Source organism: Amblyomma americanum, chromosome 2, assembly GCF_052857255.1.
Source record: "Amblyomma americanum isolate KBUSLIRL-KWMA chromosome 2, ASM5285725v1, whole genome shotgun sequence".
NCBI lineage: Eukaryota > Metazoa > Arthropoda > Arachnida > Ixodida > Ixodidae > Amblyomma > Amblyomma americanum.
The window spans coordinates 27,691,320-27,708,160 of record NC_135498.1 but is presented as its reverse complement, the minus strand read 5'-3'; the positions used below and the strand labels follow the sequence as shown (position 1 = coordinate 27,708,160).

Here is a 16,841-nt window from a genome sequence, read left to right as displayed (position 1 = left end):
AAACAGAATGACGGAAATTTTGGTGCAGGGAGGCAGTAATCGCAACCATGTTATGTGTGACATCCAGCTGAGGAACAGAACCGAATCGAGCCAAGGGAATGAAAAGTGCAGCGCATACGAGTTGGTACGACGTTGGCTGCAGTGCATGAGCATATCTGGGTTGTCTCTCTTCTAAATAGTGAAGAATTTACTCTAGGGACCTAAAAAGTTGTCCTTTGTAACTGAGTGTCTCTTGTAACCGTGTCTCTTGTAACGAGATATTACTGTATTTGTAGTGAAGTGTGATTTAGTGTTTTAATGCTTTTGTAACAGAAGGGAGTTGAAAACAAGCCTTGTAGCTTCGCAGACGTATGGGGAATTTGGGAAAATGTGAAGCAACGGTGAGGGGAACATACAAGAAGCAGTTTTATTTTTGTTGAGCTTGTGGCATTTACTGCATTTTCATCTGCCCCTGATTCGAATGTGCTCACTATTCTTGCAGGTAGCGAGAACAAAGTCAGCAACATGCAGTTTTGGCTTTCTGTACTGTTCTGGGAAGCCTGCCATTGTAGCTTGAGTTGGCTGGAAAATTTTGCTTCATGGTGTGGTCGCTAACGGCGACTTCATTTGTCACTTTACCTGCCTGAGCCCTAAAGCTTCCTTCTCTCTCTGTCTCTCTCTGCTTTTCTTCCCTTATCAGGTGCCGCGACCACACCGACCCTCTGGGCAGGCACCAATGCTGGCGCCATCTTTGTTTACACCCTTGCCTTCCCTCCCAGTGACAAGCGGGACTCTGATCCAGTGCAGTGCACGCTTGGTAAGCACTTGGCACCGTGGTTATTCCTGCTCGAGTTAGTACTTTCAGGGAAGCTTAGTTTAACTCACTTCTTCTCTGGTCATCACGTGGTGTGTCAAGGTCAAATGTTTCTGTCATTAATCTTGCATATCCGTGATGGGGACTCAGCTGCTTGGGACTGAAAATCAGTTTGAAAGTCGAATTTTTATTCTCTTTGTTCTAGTGTTCTGGGTACCTTTCTGGGCAGGTTTGTCAACTTTTGTTTAGAATGTGCTGCCTTATTTGTGCAGATGGTAAACTGGATACAGTAGACTCTGGTTAAAACAAATTCTCGGATAAGATGATCAATATGGTGCCATTGGTTGGTTTTTCCCATGGCAATCAGTGTGAAAAAAGCCCGGTTAAGGCGAACTTTCGCAGCGACCGCGAACGAGAGCGATCCTGTGCAGTGCCGCTTGCGGGACATCCGCACAGCTGTATCGGGGAAAGAAAACATAAAATGCTTCTACACAAGAAAATGCAACCCCAGAAATATGACTTCTGTGCACTTTCGCACTAAACTCCGGGTAAGCTGTCTTGCAGGAGTGTACTTCCTTGGGGGGAAGCTTCCTTGCAGCGAAGAAAATGCGAGTCACCATCACACCACCCTCAGATTGACACAGCATCTCAACATACGTTATCGTGGTGCAGAGATGACCAGATAATACAGTTTTAGCTGTGCATACACAACGGTTTAGCATACGCAAGGAGTTTGCGGACTTTGCGTTGCGGTGCTTGCGTGGCTTGCGTACGTTAATGTTGACAAGATGGTGGCGCCCTGCTCGCCCACTTCGGAATAAATACATGTCGCCGCTGGATTCTCCGACGCAATAGCTCGCTCAAATGGTAGCGGTTCGCTTTTATTTCACCTACTCTTGCCCACACATAGTGGTAAATGCGATAACTAGCCCGTTTTTCAGATAATTTGGTGATTTTCAAGCTCGTAGGCCTAACTAAATGCAGTGTGTTTTCCTCGTAGCAACGACACCTGGTGAAGCAGTTTTCTAGCTTTTAGTTACCGTAAAAACCGGAATATAGGACGAACTTTTTTTCAAAAAACCATGGTGAAAAGTCGACCCCCGTCTTATATACCGGTCATTGGCGGAAAAAATACGGAAGTCTTGCAACAATGGGTGGCTGAAGTCAACAGCCTCCATCACCATCGCCATCAGCAGCAGTGCCGCCATTTTGCGTTTCAGTAGATGCAAAGCGGAAGCTAACGGCAATTTACCGTCGCCTTCAAGAAAAACACGATTGAGTACGAGGAAGCTCACGGGAACCTGGCGGTACAGCGCGAATTTGGAGTATCCGAAAAGAGCATTCAGTACTGGCGGAGGCAGAAGCTGTGTATTACAACTTGCAGCAACCAGAAGAAAACATCATTTCGTGGGCAGACCGTAGTGTATCGAGAATAGGAAGGAAACGTTGCGCTGCGAGCAAGATCGCTGCCTGTGACTGCCGAATGCATCTGCGTGAAAGCGGCAGAGATCGCGCGTGCCTCTAGACTCACGAGGGCGCAATTCAAAGGCTCGCCATCCTGGTTGCGGCGATTCATGAAGAGGAGGGCTTTGCTCTACGGCGCCGTACTTGCCTGTGCCAGAAACAAACACGCGGGCCGATTGGTGCGCGATATTGTTAAAAAATTTGCCGGGTGTACATACAAGCAGCATTTAAATGAAATTAAATACTGTCACCATTGTGCAACCTCTCGAGTCGCATTTGTTTCAAAGTAAGGATGTCTTTCGGTACTTTTCCCATTGAAAAAGATCTTTTTCATTTTTAGAATTGGTTAGTTAGGGGGTCGACCTATATTCCGGTCCGACCTATAGTCCGGTTTTTACGGTAATTCTTACATTTTCTTTGGTTTGCATAGTTTTTCTTCTTGGAACGAAAAAAGGCTCCCAATGCACTCACCCTAGTTACCAGTAATCACGGATGAAATTTTCTTCAACCGAGCGTTGATGTGCTTTGACGTCTTTACAGTAGGTGGCGCTACTGTTTACGTGCGCGCTTGAGGGGTGCTATGGCTCGGCCAGCTAAAACTATACTTCGGAGTGGACAGCGTAATGCACGCAGCGCCGTAGCGCTTTGCGTATGCACAGCTAAAACTGTGTACTGGCGGGGTGTGCCTGCTTTGGAGTTCGTAGATGCTGTGCTGCAGAAGGAGCTAGATAAAAGGAAACCGGCTACTGTGCTGGGCACTTTCTAAGTTCTCAGAGTGGGATGGAAAGTATAAAATCAGAAAAATGAAAAGTATAAAATCAGAAAAAAAGCATGCACAAACAGCAGCTGCTGTGGGATGCGGTGAGGAAAAAAAAACTAGACCAGTGCCATTTTCAAGTACAACAATGTGAGCTTTTTTATGCTGTCTGTTCAGCACACTTTATGCATGGTGCTATAAATAGTATATTTGCAATTATCCTCTCTCTGAAAGGTGATTTTATTCATTGTTTTCTTGTGACATGTATATGAACACCTAGCCTTTTCCTAAGGCACTTTGGTTCAGAGAAACAAATTTTCTGGTCTTTTCAAGTTCGCCTTAAAAAGGGAGTGTCTGCTGTATCAAAGCACCAGTCGTGCTGCAGCCATATGTAGTAAACAGGGAAACAAAAGTGCGATATGAGGTTTCTTTTTACACAAGCACTTAGAAGAATGGTGTGGACTACCCTCAACCCACGTCTGCATTGATGTGCTGAGATCAAACGTATGATAGAGACAGCGGACAGTTTTTCATTTGCTGGTGTGTTTGCAGGCAAGGAGATCCACCTGAAGCACAAGGCCCCTGTGATATCCATCCACATTATAGATGCCCGCGGCTACCCCATCTCGGACCCCTTTGAGGAAGACCCCAAGGGCCTGGTGCCGCCACAGAGAGTGCTCATTTGCTCCGAGGAGCAGCTGAAGGTGCGAGCAGCCAAGTGCAAGCGTACTCTCTGCACCCCTTCGGGGGCAACTGTTTCTTCTCTGCCAGCATGTATGGCTCAATGCCATGCACCCACCTTACTTATTTGCACTTGCTGGGTGCACATTGTAGCTTTTCAGTTGCTTGAATCATTTCGCGGTGAGAGCCATTTTATGGAGCCCCCTGAGCCAAGCCTAAGTGTAATCCCATGGTACAGTTGGCTCAATGCCAGAGCCCTCACACAGCCTAAGATAATGGAGAGAGTTTTAGTTTCACGTACGTACAGAGTTCACGTATGCAAACGTGAGAAGTCTGCGTAGCATACGTGCATGTCGTTTCAAACCCTTTTAGTTGCACGTACGCGACAGGCGCCGCATGTTCTTCCTAGCGCCATCTACTGACAGATGCAGCCACTGCTGCAGCAACTCTAAGACAAGACGAGTCAAAGCCAAGCCAGTCGAACTGCGTCGGAGCGCTACTTCGTTAGGTTTAACTGCTGGGAAATCGCCCTTATATCTGAAAAACAAAAGCTATTTGTTGCTTGAAACTTTATGTGAGGTAAGAATGGGCGAATACAACAGTTTAGAACATGATGTCGCGTCGAGGGATTAGCGACGAAGCTGTTATCGCTGTGAAGCGGCCGGGCAGTGCGCCGCCATGTTTGTCAATGCTACGTACGCAAGCAACGCAAAGACTGCAACGTAAAAATCCGAATCTCACGTACGTACGTGAGATCCGCGCATACACTTTGCGTTCTGCGCATGCGCATTAGTCACCCGTAAGAGCTCTACGTACGTGAAACTAAAACTCTCTAACATAGAACTAAAGAGAATCGGGTGTTGTAAGGTGGGCTAGAACCATGCAGAAGCAGGTGGTGGGAGCCAGACTTGATAGGACACCAAAATTCTTGCACAGCATGATGCAGGAGCTGTAATGCGGCCTAAGGTAAGGAGAGGAGAGGCAGATGGTGGTGTGTGTACCTGCTGTAGTTCTGCTGTAGGGGTAGGTGAAGAACTTCTCGCCTGCTGTTGCACTCAACAGCCTAAAAGTCGTCACTGCAGAGAAGCCCTTGCTGTGCTTACAAACAAAAAAAAGGGAAGGAAAAAAGTTTTAAAAGTGTGGCCTATTTTTATTGTACATATTTGGCACAGCATATGTGCCTGTGCTTAGTGTAGCTGCTCTGCTCTAAGCAAATAAAAAGCAAAGCAGCGTAACGCAGCACACAGTAAACTAGCTCTCTCTAAGCCTTGGTCTTTTAGTTTTGTGCAAATGGATTTTTCGTCTTGAAATGAGCAATGATAATTCCCTTCACACTATTTCAGGTTGAATATGTCAAATAATCTTGGTGCTCAAAAGGGTATGACTGGCAGAATTCAACATTTTTAGAACCATTTCTGTGACGCACAAGGCCATTGCATACAGAAGGAAAGAGTACTCTGAAGAAAGCACTGAGTTTAAGCGTTCCATACATGTTCTTCGCCCTTGACAAATACAAGATTTGGACTTGCAAGTTTTCTGGCCGAATTAATTGTTGAACATTCTGACATTTGCTGAAATAATTAAAATGATCAACTATTTGTGCAAGCCTATTCATTTTCACACTGTCGCTGTGCTGTGCTGTGATCCCCACGCTGCAGGTTTTCACACTGCCCAGCCTGAAGCCTTTTGGCAAGCTAAAACTGACGGCGCATGAGGGGGCCCGCCTGCGCAAGTCTGCCGTGGCACGCTTCCACAGCCGCAGCGACCCTGCCCGCGTTGAGTACTGCCTGGCGGTGTTGTCCAATCTGGGCGAGGTGGCCCTGCATTCACTGCCTGACCTGCGCCGCCAGATGCTCGAGAGCTGCCTCCGACGTGAGGACATCAAGTGAGTCCCGGGGCAGACGGCGCCTCAGTTTCCATTGTTGCTTGAGGCCAAGGAGATGCTGGAAACTTGTAACGTGTTGACTTTGTCGCCACTGAGACTCCTAGGCCCATACCTTTGGGGTATTTGCTTCAGTCCACGCTGTTGTTGTCTGGCACCCCATAAGTGGAAGGGATGACTGTGTGACGACAACTGATCCGTCTTCCGTGTTGCATCAGATTGTCTGAAACTGCAGTTGCCATTGGATCAATAACTGTAGTGCAGGAGTGAATGTTACAGCTATGATGCTTGCAGTTTGTCAGGGAACTCAAAATAGGAAACAGGCAACTGTGCTCATTTAGAGATGGTAGGTGCTTCTGTGTAACTTAATGCTGTCCGCTGCTGTTACCTTTTCTTTTTTTCCTTTATTTTGTTGCTTTTCTTTTTTTTTGACCAAGACACCATGGCCTGTTTAAGGGGGGACACTGGTCTTAAAGCAGTTTTTGTTGTTTTTTGACCAATCTTAATAAAAATGCATAGACTTATTCAAATTTTTATGCTGATTTCAAATATGCATTTATTTTAAGTGTAGGCCAATTAGTTTTCAAGATAATTAACAATTAATGCCCATTGTTTGAGGCCCAAATAGCAAAATAATGATTTCATCTAAAATTAATTTTAAGGCATGGTTAGATAGCCAGAATAGTGAATTATGAAATGTTGAGAGCAGATTTTTGATATGTCAATTATTACTCATTTTACAACCTTCTGAATTTCAGTATAAAAAATGTGTGTACCAAGTAATGGTAAATTAACGAAAATAATTATTTTTTTAAGGTAAAATGAAAAAATCTGCTCCCAACATTTCACACAGCATACATTAGGCTTTCCATTGCAACCGAAATTTCAGCTCTATGTGACTTGGTTGCTGAGATATCAAGGCCTCAAGACTGCTAGCAGTCAACCATATGCATTTTGAGAAAAGCCCCAAAAACAAGCAGGGGACAGTTTAATAAATATTTACAAGTGCAGTAATATATTTACAATAGGAAATGGCTAGTAGCCACCAGGAATGTAGTCCTTTTGATTGCCAGTAGTATCCAGGTGCCGCTCCTTGAGCACTCCTTGAATATTTTCCGCAATGGAATGCTTTCGAGCGCACTTTTGCTCTCGGCGCTCATCCTTCTCTCGCATTCTTTTTGCGCTCATAGCATTCGTATTGAGGCCCAGTTCCGGTAATATTGCTGCAGAAGTTCTTTTGCTGCCTGCGTTGAACCGCATTACTGCCTCAGCCACGGCAGCCTCAACAGTAAACAATGATGCGTGGCGCTCTTTGGGTGCCAAGGCCCATATCAAAGAGTGTAGGCTTTCATTACTGTTTTGGGTTTTACCCCTATGGCACCGCTCTAAGAGCTTCCTATCCGACAGTTGCTCATAGACAGGGAGCAATGCTTTAGCAACATGGGGTGGAATGTTGTACCGATGCTTTGGAGCAGATTCGCCTCGGGCTGCTGCCGCATTTTGCTGGCACCAAGAGTCCAGTCCCGATGGGCAGAAGCTATGGTTTGATGCCTCATCAGTAGAAGTAATGTGGTGGTAGGTGGCCATCACAGCCTTCTGCGTAGCCTCTACATCCCCATTATGGGATTTTAAAGCCCAGGCATAATAGGAGCTTAACTTTGTTATGAGGCTGCCTGTCAGTTTGCCTTTTCCTCCAAGGTTTTCGGCACCTTTGTGTTTGGACAACAAAGTCCGCAACGCTGTTCCCATACGTTTCTGCACGTGGTTTATGCAGTCTTCTTTTTTTACTTTGATGTATCCATACACATCTGCCTCTTGCACAGCTAGAAAAGCCCGACTATCACCGTCCGAAAGCATTGTGGTATAGCGAAGGCCACACTTCTTCAACGACCTTTCAAAAAGAATAAGGGCTGCCTCAACTTCCATCTCTCCAGCCTTTTTTTCTGAGTTTTTTTGGCATAGGTGCCCAGCCCTCCAGGACTGGTATGATGGGTCACCTTCTTTTGGGCCTCGCTCGCAGCCGGCACAGAAGTTGCACAACATAGTCCAGCACAAGCCCGGTAAACAGTTCGATGACGGTTCCCACACCAATGTGGGATGTGTGGCCGCGTGTCATCCAAGTGCCGTCGTATGATACTGCAATATTGCCGGGGTTCCCAAGGTCCAATTCATTATAAAGTTCTCGAACCAACCGCGCACACTCTTGTGTAACTTCTTCGGCTGCACGAGCTGCTGCAGGTGTCAACTTTTTTTTCACATAGTCTTGCCACGTTTTATTGTGGAGACCGCGGTGCGAAACGTTCAGCGATGAAAAAATGTCATTTAGAGCTGTCTGCTGGTTGCCAGTGCTCTGCATTGCACGAGCAGCGAGCACATTCACCACAAAAGGGTTGATCTTCTGATCGCCACGTACCCGCGGCGAACTCCAATGCAGACGATGCGTCTCCACAGCTCGCACATTGAAGAGAAAGTTTAACGGCAAGGCCGTAATCTCGCTCATCTTTTACGAAGCTCAAGTCATTGCCGCCACACGCTTTACACTTCACAAGTTTCAACAAACTGTTGAGCGATTCCAAACAAACGATCGTGAAGCTTGCCTCGTCGAGCAGACAGTCCGACGCGCTGCCGTCACGTAAACAACGAGACTTCTGCTCCGTTGCTGGAGTTGAGGCGAGTTCTCGCAGTTTTTGTTCAGTCTTCGTCTTATTTTGGAGCACATCTGAGGGCTCCAGCATCACTGTATCACGGCGGATGCGGGCGCTGCCGCTTACAGCTTCCCGTGCTGCGGAGCGCGTTAGGCCTAACTGCGCGGCCTCGCCGACACGATCGTTCAGCGCAGGAGTTTCATCATTGTCGGGGCGCACAGCAGGGCGTCTCTTGAGGTTATCGACCAGCGACTTCTTCCTTTTCTTGCCGAATTTATGCCTTGAGTGCACCTTGCGCGCTGAACCAGGCATCGCTGCGCGTTTCTTGCACTGCACGGTCCGGCACAGAGAGTCGCGTCTCCCCGCGGCTCGGGCGCATCAAGCAGACGCTGCCAACCAGCTCCACCAATCGGATGACGACCTGGTGTCACGTGATCCGCGGCAGCAAATAGGATTTTGAATACTACCTTTTCTTTTTTGCTATTTTCTCGGCAACCAATGGGCGAACGGAAGCCGTAGTGGCGGTAAATTGAAGGCGAAAGGCGGCTTTTTCAAATGAGACCAAGATGGCTGCGGTGCCGCGCATGAAACGGGAGCTACGCTTTGCGAAATACTGCTGTTTCGGCGCCGATAGCTCAAATTCGGGCGACATGGATTATATAAATTGGTATTGTGAGTAAAATACTGACCTTAGAGGCGAGAAATTTAACAGAGAGGTAGATAAATGGCTGCTGATTTCGAAAATAACATTTTCTAAAAACTGATTTTTTCGCGATTTTTCGGCCCGAAAGACCCGCGTCCCCCCTTAAGACGCGCCCATGCGCAGGAACTTGCGAGGATACACAGAAACATGCCCGTTTTCTGTGCCTGTGCAATTCAAAACCGGTTGCGATAATGCTCTCTGTTTGGTCTCGTTTGATGATGCAGCTCGCCGGCTTTCTTTCGCGCCTATTCAAAGCCAAGAAAAACGCCAAAAACAAACAACGGGAGACGTGGCCTCACGATTGGCTGCCTTGTACCACGTGACGAATTTGACGCTTTTTATTGGCTAGTTAGAATTTCCCGGCAATGTGTAAAAATTCATTATTCTTTCTAGCCACCGTTACGGCATTGAGTCATGTCCTTGTCACTCACAGATGTGCCTTTATTTGTGTGTCCTTTGCAGTGGCATCTGCAGCTTGGTGTTCACCAAGGATGGTGAGGGTTTCTACCTGAGCTCACCGTGTGAGTTTGAGCGCTTCTCCCTGTCGGCCAAGCGGATGGTGGCCCCCCACTGCCAGGTGGACCTGCCAGAGGGCGTGCGGCCGCAGCCACCTCAGCCCCAGGAACCCCAGGGTGGAAAGGAGGAGGAAGGAGCCCCCACCGAGGTAGCCGCAGAAGGGGACCAGAAGGAAGTCGCCGTAGACGTAGAAGCCAGCCAAGCCAAGGCTGAGGAAACAGTCGAGTCGGTGGAGAAGAAGCCTGAACTTTCCTCTTCCCCTGCCACATCCCCAACCTCGCCCAAGGAAGAATCCTCGGAAGGTGGTGATGACGACAAGGGCGGCTTGGACTCTCCGCCAGACAGGTGAGCTCTCCTTTTCATTTTGGTTCTTTTCTTCGTTCTTCCACCTTTTCATTAATTGCCTTCTGCTCCATCTTCTCAGTCAGAGTGGTTTCTCATTCTTTACTGAATGCTTTTTATGGTGAAATGGCTCGAGTCACTGTTGGCGGCTTTCGCCTAGAGCATTCAAAAGTAGTGTTATAGCTTCCTTTTAACATCAGTGTTGTGGTTAATGACGGGTCGACAATCGATGGTTCTCTCTGCAGCTGGATCCCTGGTGTATTGGTAGTCAGAGATTTAAACCACAAAATGGTACGGAAATACGCTTTTTTTTTAGTGTCGAAAAATAGAGGCAACAATAGAGCACTGTGTTGCTTTACACCTTGCAGCATACGTTACATCTAGCATTCGTGGTTAAGTTTTGCAAGTGAATTCAGTGACGAAACCAAATGGTACAGAAATGCACTTTTTCTGCCTCGCAAAATACAGGCAACAGTAGAGCAGTGTGTTGCTTTACACCTTGCAGCATATGTTGCATCTAGCATTCGTGGTTAAGTTTTGCAAGTGAATTCAGTGACGAAACCAAATGGTACAGAACTGCGCTTTTTCTGCCTCACAAAATACAGTCAACAGTAGAGCACTGTGTTGCCTTACACCTTGGAGCATATGTTGCATCTAGCATTCGTGGTTAAGTTTTGCAAGTGAATTCAGTGACGAAACCAAATGGTACAGAACTGCGCTTTTTCTGCCTCACAAAATACAGGCAACAGTAGAGCAGTGTGTTGCCTTACACCTTGCAGCATATGTTGCATCTAGCATTCGTGGTTAAGTTTTGCAAGTGAATTCAGTGACGAAACCAAATGGTACAGAACTGCGCTTTTTCTGCCTCACAAAATACAGTCAACAGTAGAGCACTGTGTTGCCTTACACCTTGGAGCATATGTTGCATCTAGCATTCGGGGTTAAGTTTTGCGAGTGGGTTCAGTGAAGAAACCATGGAAAACCATGCAAGCATCTCTTATTATAGATTCAGCTGCTCACACACTGCCAAGGGTATCAAGCATCCTCTGCTTTTGAGCTAGTGTTGCACAGGCTATCTTTTTGTCTTTCTGTGAAAATTTCAAGAGTGAGAAGAGCCACTGTTGCCTAATCAATGCATTAATCTGCATAACGCTAGTTTGTGTTTGCAGCTAGGTGCATATGCCGAGTAACCAAAATGTTCCCACCCTCTTTTCTCTGCCTGCTTTCATTGCTGCACATCAGTGGCATCAGCAGCCTGGTGATCACCAAAAACGAGTCCAACTTCACCACCACCACAAGCACAGTGGGCGACCTCAAGTCGCTCGAGCTTGAGGACCTGCTGCCTGCTGACCACGAAGCGCTGGCCGAAAAGCTGCGCTCTGAGTGCAAGATCGAGGTGGTGCGCGAGAAGCGCACTGTCGTCGTCGTCCGGGAGGAGACCCTCGTCAATGGGTGAGCTTTTACTTCTCGTTACCAAGCCCGCTGCTACTGCTGTTTGTTTGACTCACTGGTGTAGCAGGAATGTCGAGAACGGAAACTCCTGCTGCCTGGCATGGTGCGATTTGTGTCGAAAGCATTTTCACGGGGCTCTTGAGCTGTTGGCACCCCGGAGGCATCTGGCGGACAGAGAAGCCACTCGTTGCATTTCTTGTGCCACCAGTGATTCACAGCGAGGCACCTAGCAGCCTATTCTAGAGCATATTCATTCACTTTGAAGTGTGCTTGGTGGCCCTTTCGACCATCCCTCATGAAGCTTGTATTTTGTGTCATCAGGTGCCACTGTACATGTGGTCCTCCATGTGTCCCTTTTTTGCGTGACGCTAGCTGATCGTCTCTCCGTCCTTACGCTAGTGGGGAGGTTTGTCTTTGGAATGTCCCTGCTTCGTTGTCTTTTTCCTGTTATTCCTGCCTTTCATACGTTCAGCAGTGAATGTTTGTCTACGTGACTCTTGAATGTTTTTTTTCGATAATTGACTAGTTTTTATTTCATAGACTAGCATGCCTGTACAAAGCAGGACTTGCTTCCTACAAGCTACAGGACACGTCAGTAGACAATGCAAATAGGCCGTGTGCTAGATTCCAGCTGACTTAATTCTGTATGGCGCAAGGCTCCAGAAGCTGGCGCTGGCATGTGCCACAGGCTATATGAGACGCAGCAATGGTGATGGTGGTGTGGCGCTGCTATAACCTTATTCATGAAATTGGAAAAGAAAGAAATTACAACAGCCAGGGACAAGTTCTCGCCTAAAAGCAAATCAGGAGAATGCTAGGGATGTTATGACATCTTGGCTTGCAGTGAACTAGAACAATTATAATCGCCTGATGTAATCCTTTTCTTTTCGGGCTGTCTGCATTGGAGCAAGCTGCTCTGAAAGCTGTGCTGATGCCTAGTGTAAAAAACAAAAATAGTAAGCTGCTGTATGTGTACAGATCGTTAACGTTATTCGTGATAACATTTTCGACAGGCAAGAGGGACTTGGGGAGAGCACTTTTCCTGTCCGTGCAACACCCATGCATAATAATAAGTAGAATCTCGGTGATACCAACACGGTTTATGCGAATTTTGGGATGGTACGAATTCGTGAAATACACTGGCTGCATTAGATTGTGTAAAACGTGCAGAATTGCAGGTGTTCCAAATGCTCTTCTGTGCCGCTATGGATGATGCGAATGTGCGAGCAGCGATTGCGCCCTTGAACATCACATCGCCCCTGCACATCGCCGATGCCGTGATGCAGTTGGCGCAGTGAGCGGTGGTGCACAGCCTGCACAGAGCAGTAGTTGCAAGCGACAGTGTGTGCGCGGCAGTAAATAAATCCTGTCAGCCTTACACAGGTCTAGTTGAATGCATTTCCCATGCTTCTGCACGTGGATTTTGCTCGTTTCGGATGATACAAATTTTGGGATGTTGATATCTTTTTTAACCCCATGTAATTCATATTATGAAGGTGCTACTTAATGCTAGCCACTGCCAGTTTGTGTGATTCTGGGTCATTTTCTTTCTCGGATGTTGACTTACTTGTGAAAGCACCAATAGCCATTTGACACTGTTTTCATTTTTTTCATTTTTTTTTTTTCAAAACAGGAGCTCTCCAACAAATTGAAGACAGCCGTCATCAGCTAGCAGCCGCCGCTTGGAACTGTATCGTTTTCACACCACGCGCATTTACAACCCCACCCCCCTCTTTTATATTTTTCGTTCCCTCCACACTGTTGTTTTATTTTTGCAGCTAGTTCCTCATAGCAGCAGGTGGTTTTTAAGTCTTCCTGTTACTTGTTGGTCTCTTTGTTTCATATTTTTTTTCTCTCGTGTCCTCTGTTCTTTTTTTTTATTTTTCCGGTTCAAGGAACAAAGCACAGTTGCATAGCGGAGCACAGATGTGTGTGCACGTGCATGTTGGCTTTCAGTTCGTGCGTCCCAGCATGTGGATGTGCATTTTCTCTGCACTGTGGTTAAGGGACACATTTTGGGAGGGAGGAAAGGAAGGTGGGAGAGCAGGAAAGTGCAGCTGCATTTGTTTGTATTTTGTTTCTTTTCCCTTCCTGGCAAAAAGGAAGGGGTGGAAGGAAAGGAGGTGTTCCTTTTTTTTTTTTTTTTACTGGCTTTCCACAAAGTGCCATCTGATGGCAGCGAGTGGCGGACTGCATCATGAAGCACTGCTCCGGACAATCCTCCTCCCCCTTTGTAGTGCAGTGGTGGAATTGCACGGTATCCACGTTTTGTAAAGCAAGGAGAAGTAGGCTATGACTGCACCTCTGCATCCGATATGCAATCTCTACCAAGTCAGCTGCCGTGAAACAAATGAAGTGGCATGTCTCATGTGGACAGTCACGTAAGGACGTAGCTGGAAGGGAAGGGCACCTGCTTGCCGCGCTTCAGTCTTGTGTCTGACTGCTGCTGTTTATTTTTTTGTCTTGTGCAAGTCTACAAGCACTTGATCCCATTTCATCTCACTGTTTTACGGTGCCAAGTTACTAGGTGGGGTTGCCCCCCTCTCTTTCTCTGTCTCTGCCTTTGGTCTCAGTTTTTTTTTTGTAACTTTGATCAGTATTAGATCATTCCAGGGTGGGCTGTGTGTGTACTTCTAGAGCACCGTAAGTGCCTTTTTGCCCAAGCATGCGAGCAGCTCGCTGCTGCTGTACCATGATGCACACTATGTGTACTGCTCCATGATTAGCACAAATATCAATGCCACAATTAAGATTTTGGGTCAACGGAGCAGAGATGACTTCCAGAGCAGGGCATTCCCACCTTGTAATTTGGCTGCCAACCGTGGGCCCTAGCCGTTTCTTGTATCTTTTGTAACCGCGGTCAGCACTGATTTATGTGTGAATATGTGCTGCGATTTTACCGTCAAGGACTTTGGTGCAGTGTTTGAGGCTCGAGCAGCGTGCAGACTGAACTGCTGTTTTGGCTGGCTGCTTTTATTTTTGTGGGTGTTTTTTTTTCCTTCGTATTTTCGTTCTTTAGTTGCCTGGGCAGTTGCAGCCTTTTCTGCAGTGCATTGTTGCCATTGTAGGAAGTGAGAGACTGTCTACAGTGATAAGTGTTTGCCGTGCAGCTTGCTGTCTACTCCTTGTAAGATTATAGCCTTAGTTGTAGCGACCCTACTAGCACAGAAGGCATGCTGCTGCGATGTGCACACAATTTTTGCTGCGAGTAAAACCACCTGCCCACGTTTTTTTACCAGGCTAGGAGTGACTGCACTTGCATGCACCATACATGGACCATGCAGCGCACTTCTTTGCTGTGCTGTGTGGAAGTTGCAGCACCGCGTTTTCTTTGCTGTGCGTAACGTCTTATCTGCATTCCTTCATTTTCTGCTCAAACGAGAGGTTCCACGTTGTCCTAACTTCTCTCTCACTGGGCACAGACACGGCATCTAGGGGGAGTATGTGTGTGTATGTTCCCTGCAACTCCTTCCCCCATCCTGCTCCCCAGCCAATCAGCAACACTTGTCCATGTCTTATTGTCACTTTCTCTGTGGGGAGGGAGACGAGGGTAAATCATCTCATAATCAAAAAGTGCCATTTTTTCAGCCTTCCAGTAAAAAAAAAAAAAGTAAAATGGGGAGAGGAAGAGCGAGCACTTCACAGCAGTTTTTTTTTTTTGCCTGGCTTTTTCTTAGTGCAGCAAGTGGCGGTGTTTGCATTTTTTTTAAAGGTCTATACATATTATATATATTATAACGTATTTAAGGCTCTTTTTTTTTTGTCTTGTTTATTGTGCTCGTCACCACAAGTCTTCTTCGCATGTTTATACAGGGCAGCTTTTTGCTGCACGTGTGTATGTGTGTATGAGGGCAGCAATTTACCGAGAATCCTTCCGCAGTATGCCTCGAAATATGTCACGGAAAAATGTTCATATTGGTGATGGTGGTACAACAGCTATACTACAACACGGTGTTTTTTTTTTTTTAACGCTTTAAAACTTTTTCAAGCATTTTTTTTTTTTACAGGGCCAGTTTTGAAATAAAATGTTTGAAAATTGCCTTGGTGGTTTCATTTGTTGAGTGTGATAGGTAGGTTGTTGGTTCTACTTGATGAGGTAAATATGGTGTATTGTTTTATTTCCCATTGCTATTTTCGATGCTGTGTTAATATATTGGCCATAACTTCCTAAAGCTGGCTCCAGGGTTCGCAAAACTTTGCAGTAAAACCACCTCTGTTGGGTGAAGGTGCTAAGTTAGGGAACAATATGTTGCGAGGTGAGGTAGAACGTGTGGTTTAGGTGAAAGCAAGAAATAATGGTACGCCGAACATCGCACCATTTTAAAGCGTCAGTATCTCGCACTTGTCACATCGGTTAACTTGCCTTTTCTGCACAAAATTGACAACTGGCACTCTGCAAAATCACCCACGTTTTTGGACATCAGTAGCTGTATGGCTGTGTAAAACTCCTATGCCTTGCATAAAACCAGTCAGCTGACCGTTATCGAGAGTGGCTGCTACCGGCTTGTGAATCGGAAAACGAAGTGCAGCACCATGCGGTGTGCACGGCAGCGGAGTTTCCAGAGGATAGCGGAACGGGCCATACTGCAGCCTACTTGTGCTTCTGTGGTTGTTTCTCAGCATTGTTGTAGGCGTAACCAAAAAAAATGAATAAATATGTTACTCATTACGCTAAAGAAAAAGGAACTCGTTACCACCCTACGTTACCTACTAAAGAAGGTAACGCGTTATTGTTACCGAAAAAAAGTACTGCACATTACTTTGCTGTTACTTCATGGCCATTAATTTTAATTAGTCTTCACAATAATTTTTTATAAAGCTCGCATTTCACAAAACTTCTAACCCAAACAAGATTTTATGCGAAATCTTGATTTAATGTGAATACTTTACATAAATGTGGAGGAGCTTAGCAATGTTATAGTGGCCTAAAGTTGCCTGTAGAGTTACACATGATGGCTTCTAAATCTGTAGCACATTGTGAGGCCATTTTCTGGATGTGACATTAAACACAAGATGTCATTTCATCATCAATTCTAACTTCACAAAGAAAACATCGCTGAACTCAACAAATTTAAGGTAACTGAAAAATGTGATAATCCGAAATGCTTCCACTCTTAAGAGAAGTGTGTGTGTGAGTTGACATGCATGCGAGCTGCAACAAGGGTCGTCGAGAGCACCTGTACATTTTGTTTATTTACAACATCACTTTAGGTGCTCTGCGCCTTTTTTTCCAAAAAAGGAGCCGGAGTGGCTCACAATTGGAACAAAAAGTAACTAGTAACGTGAGACGTCACGTTACCGAAAAATGTTAACGTAAGCACATTACAGCTCCGAAATGGTAATGTGTACGTAACTAAGTTACCGAAAAATGTAACGCGTTACCGCCAACACTGTTTCTCAGTGACCGTTGTCACCATCCGCAATTGTCTTCTATGAGAAAGTAAGAAATGTATCTTTGGCCACAGAGGACAAGAAAAATTACGACTAAATCGGAACCCTTGAATCCAACATGCCGAACTACAGTGCAACCCGCAGGAGGGGAAATGACTCCAACCACCATGCGGTGTGGTTTCGTTTTTGAGCTTCTGGTTCGAGACAGCGTGTGA

The 16,841-nt window shown here is 46.2% G+C and overlaps 1 protein-coding gene across 3 annotated transcripts in view; it reads left to right on the top strand.

Annotated features, from left to right (window-relative positions):
* l(2)gl (LLGL domain-containing protein l(2)gl) overlaps nucleotides 1–15,274 on the top strand; it is a 43,069-nt gene extending 27,795 nt beyond the window's left edge. For all 3 annotated transcript variants that reach the window (XM_077653603.1, XM_077653604.1, XM_077653605.1), the window contains exons 18-23: nucleotides 680–796; nucleotides 3,567–3,718; nucleotides 5,354–5,580; nucleotides 9,388–9,786; nucleotides 11,026–11,235; nucleotides 12,869–15,274. In XM_077653603.1, the coding sequence (XP_077509729.1) occupies nucleotides 680–796; nucleotides 3,567–3,718; nucleotides 5,354–5,580; nucleotides 9,388–9,786; nucleotides 11,026–11,235; nucleotides 12,869–12,887 (1,124 nt within the window). In that variant the 3' untranslated portion in view covers nucleotides 12,888–15,274. The remainder of the gene's footprint in view (nucleotides 1–679; nucleotides 797–3,566; nucleotides 3,719–5,353; nucleotides 5,581–9,387; nucleotides 9,787–11,025; nucleotides 11,236–12,868) is intronic.
* The last annotated feature ends 1,567 nt before the right edge of the window (nucleotides 15,275–16,841 follow it).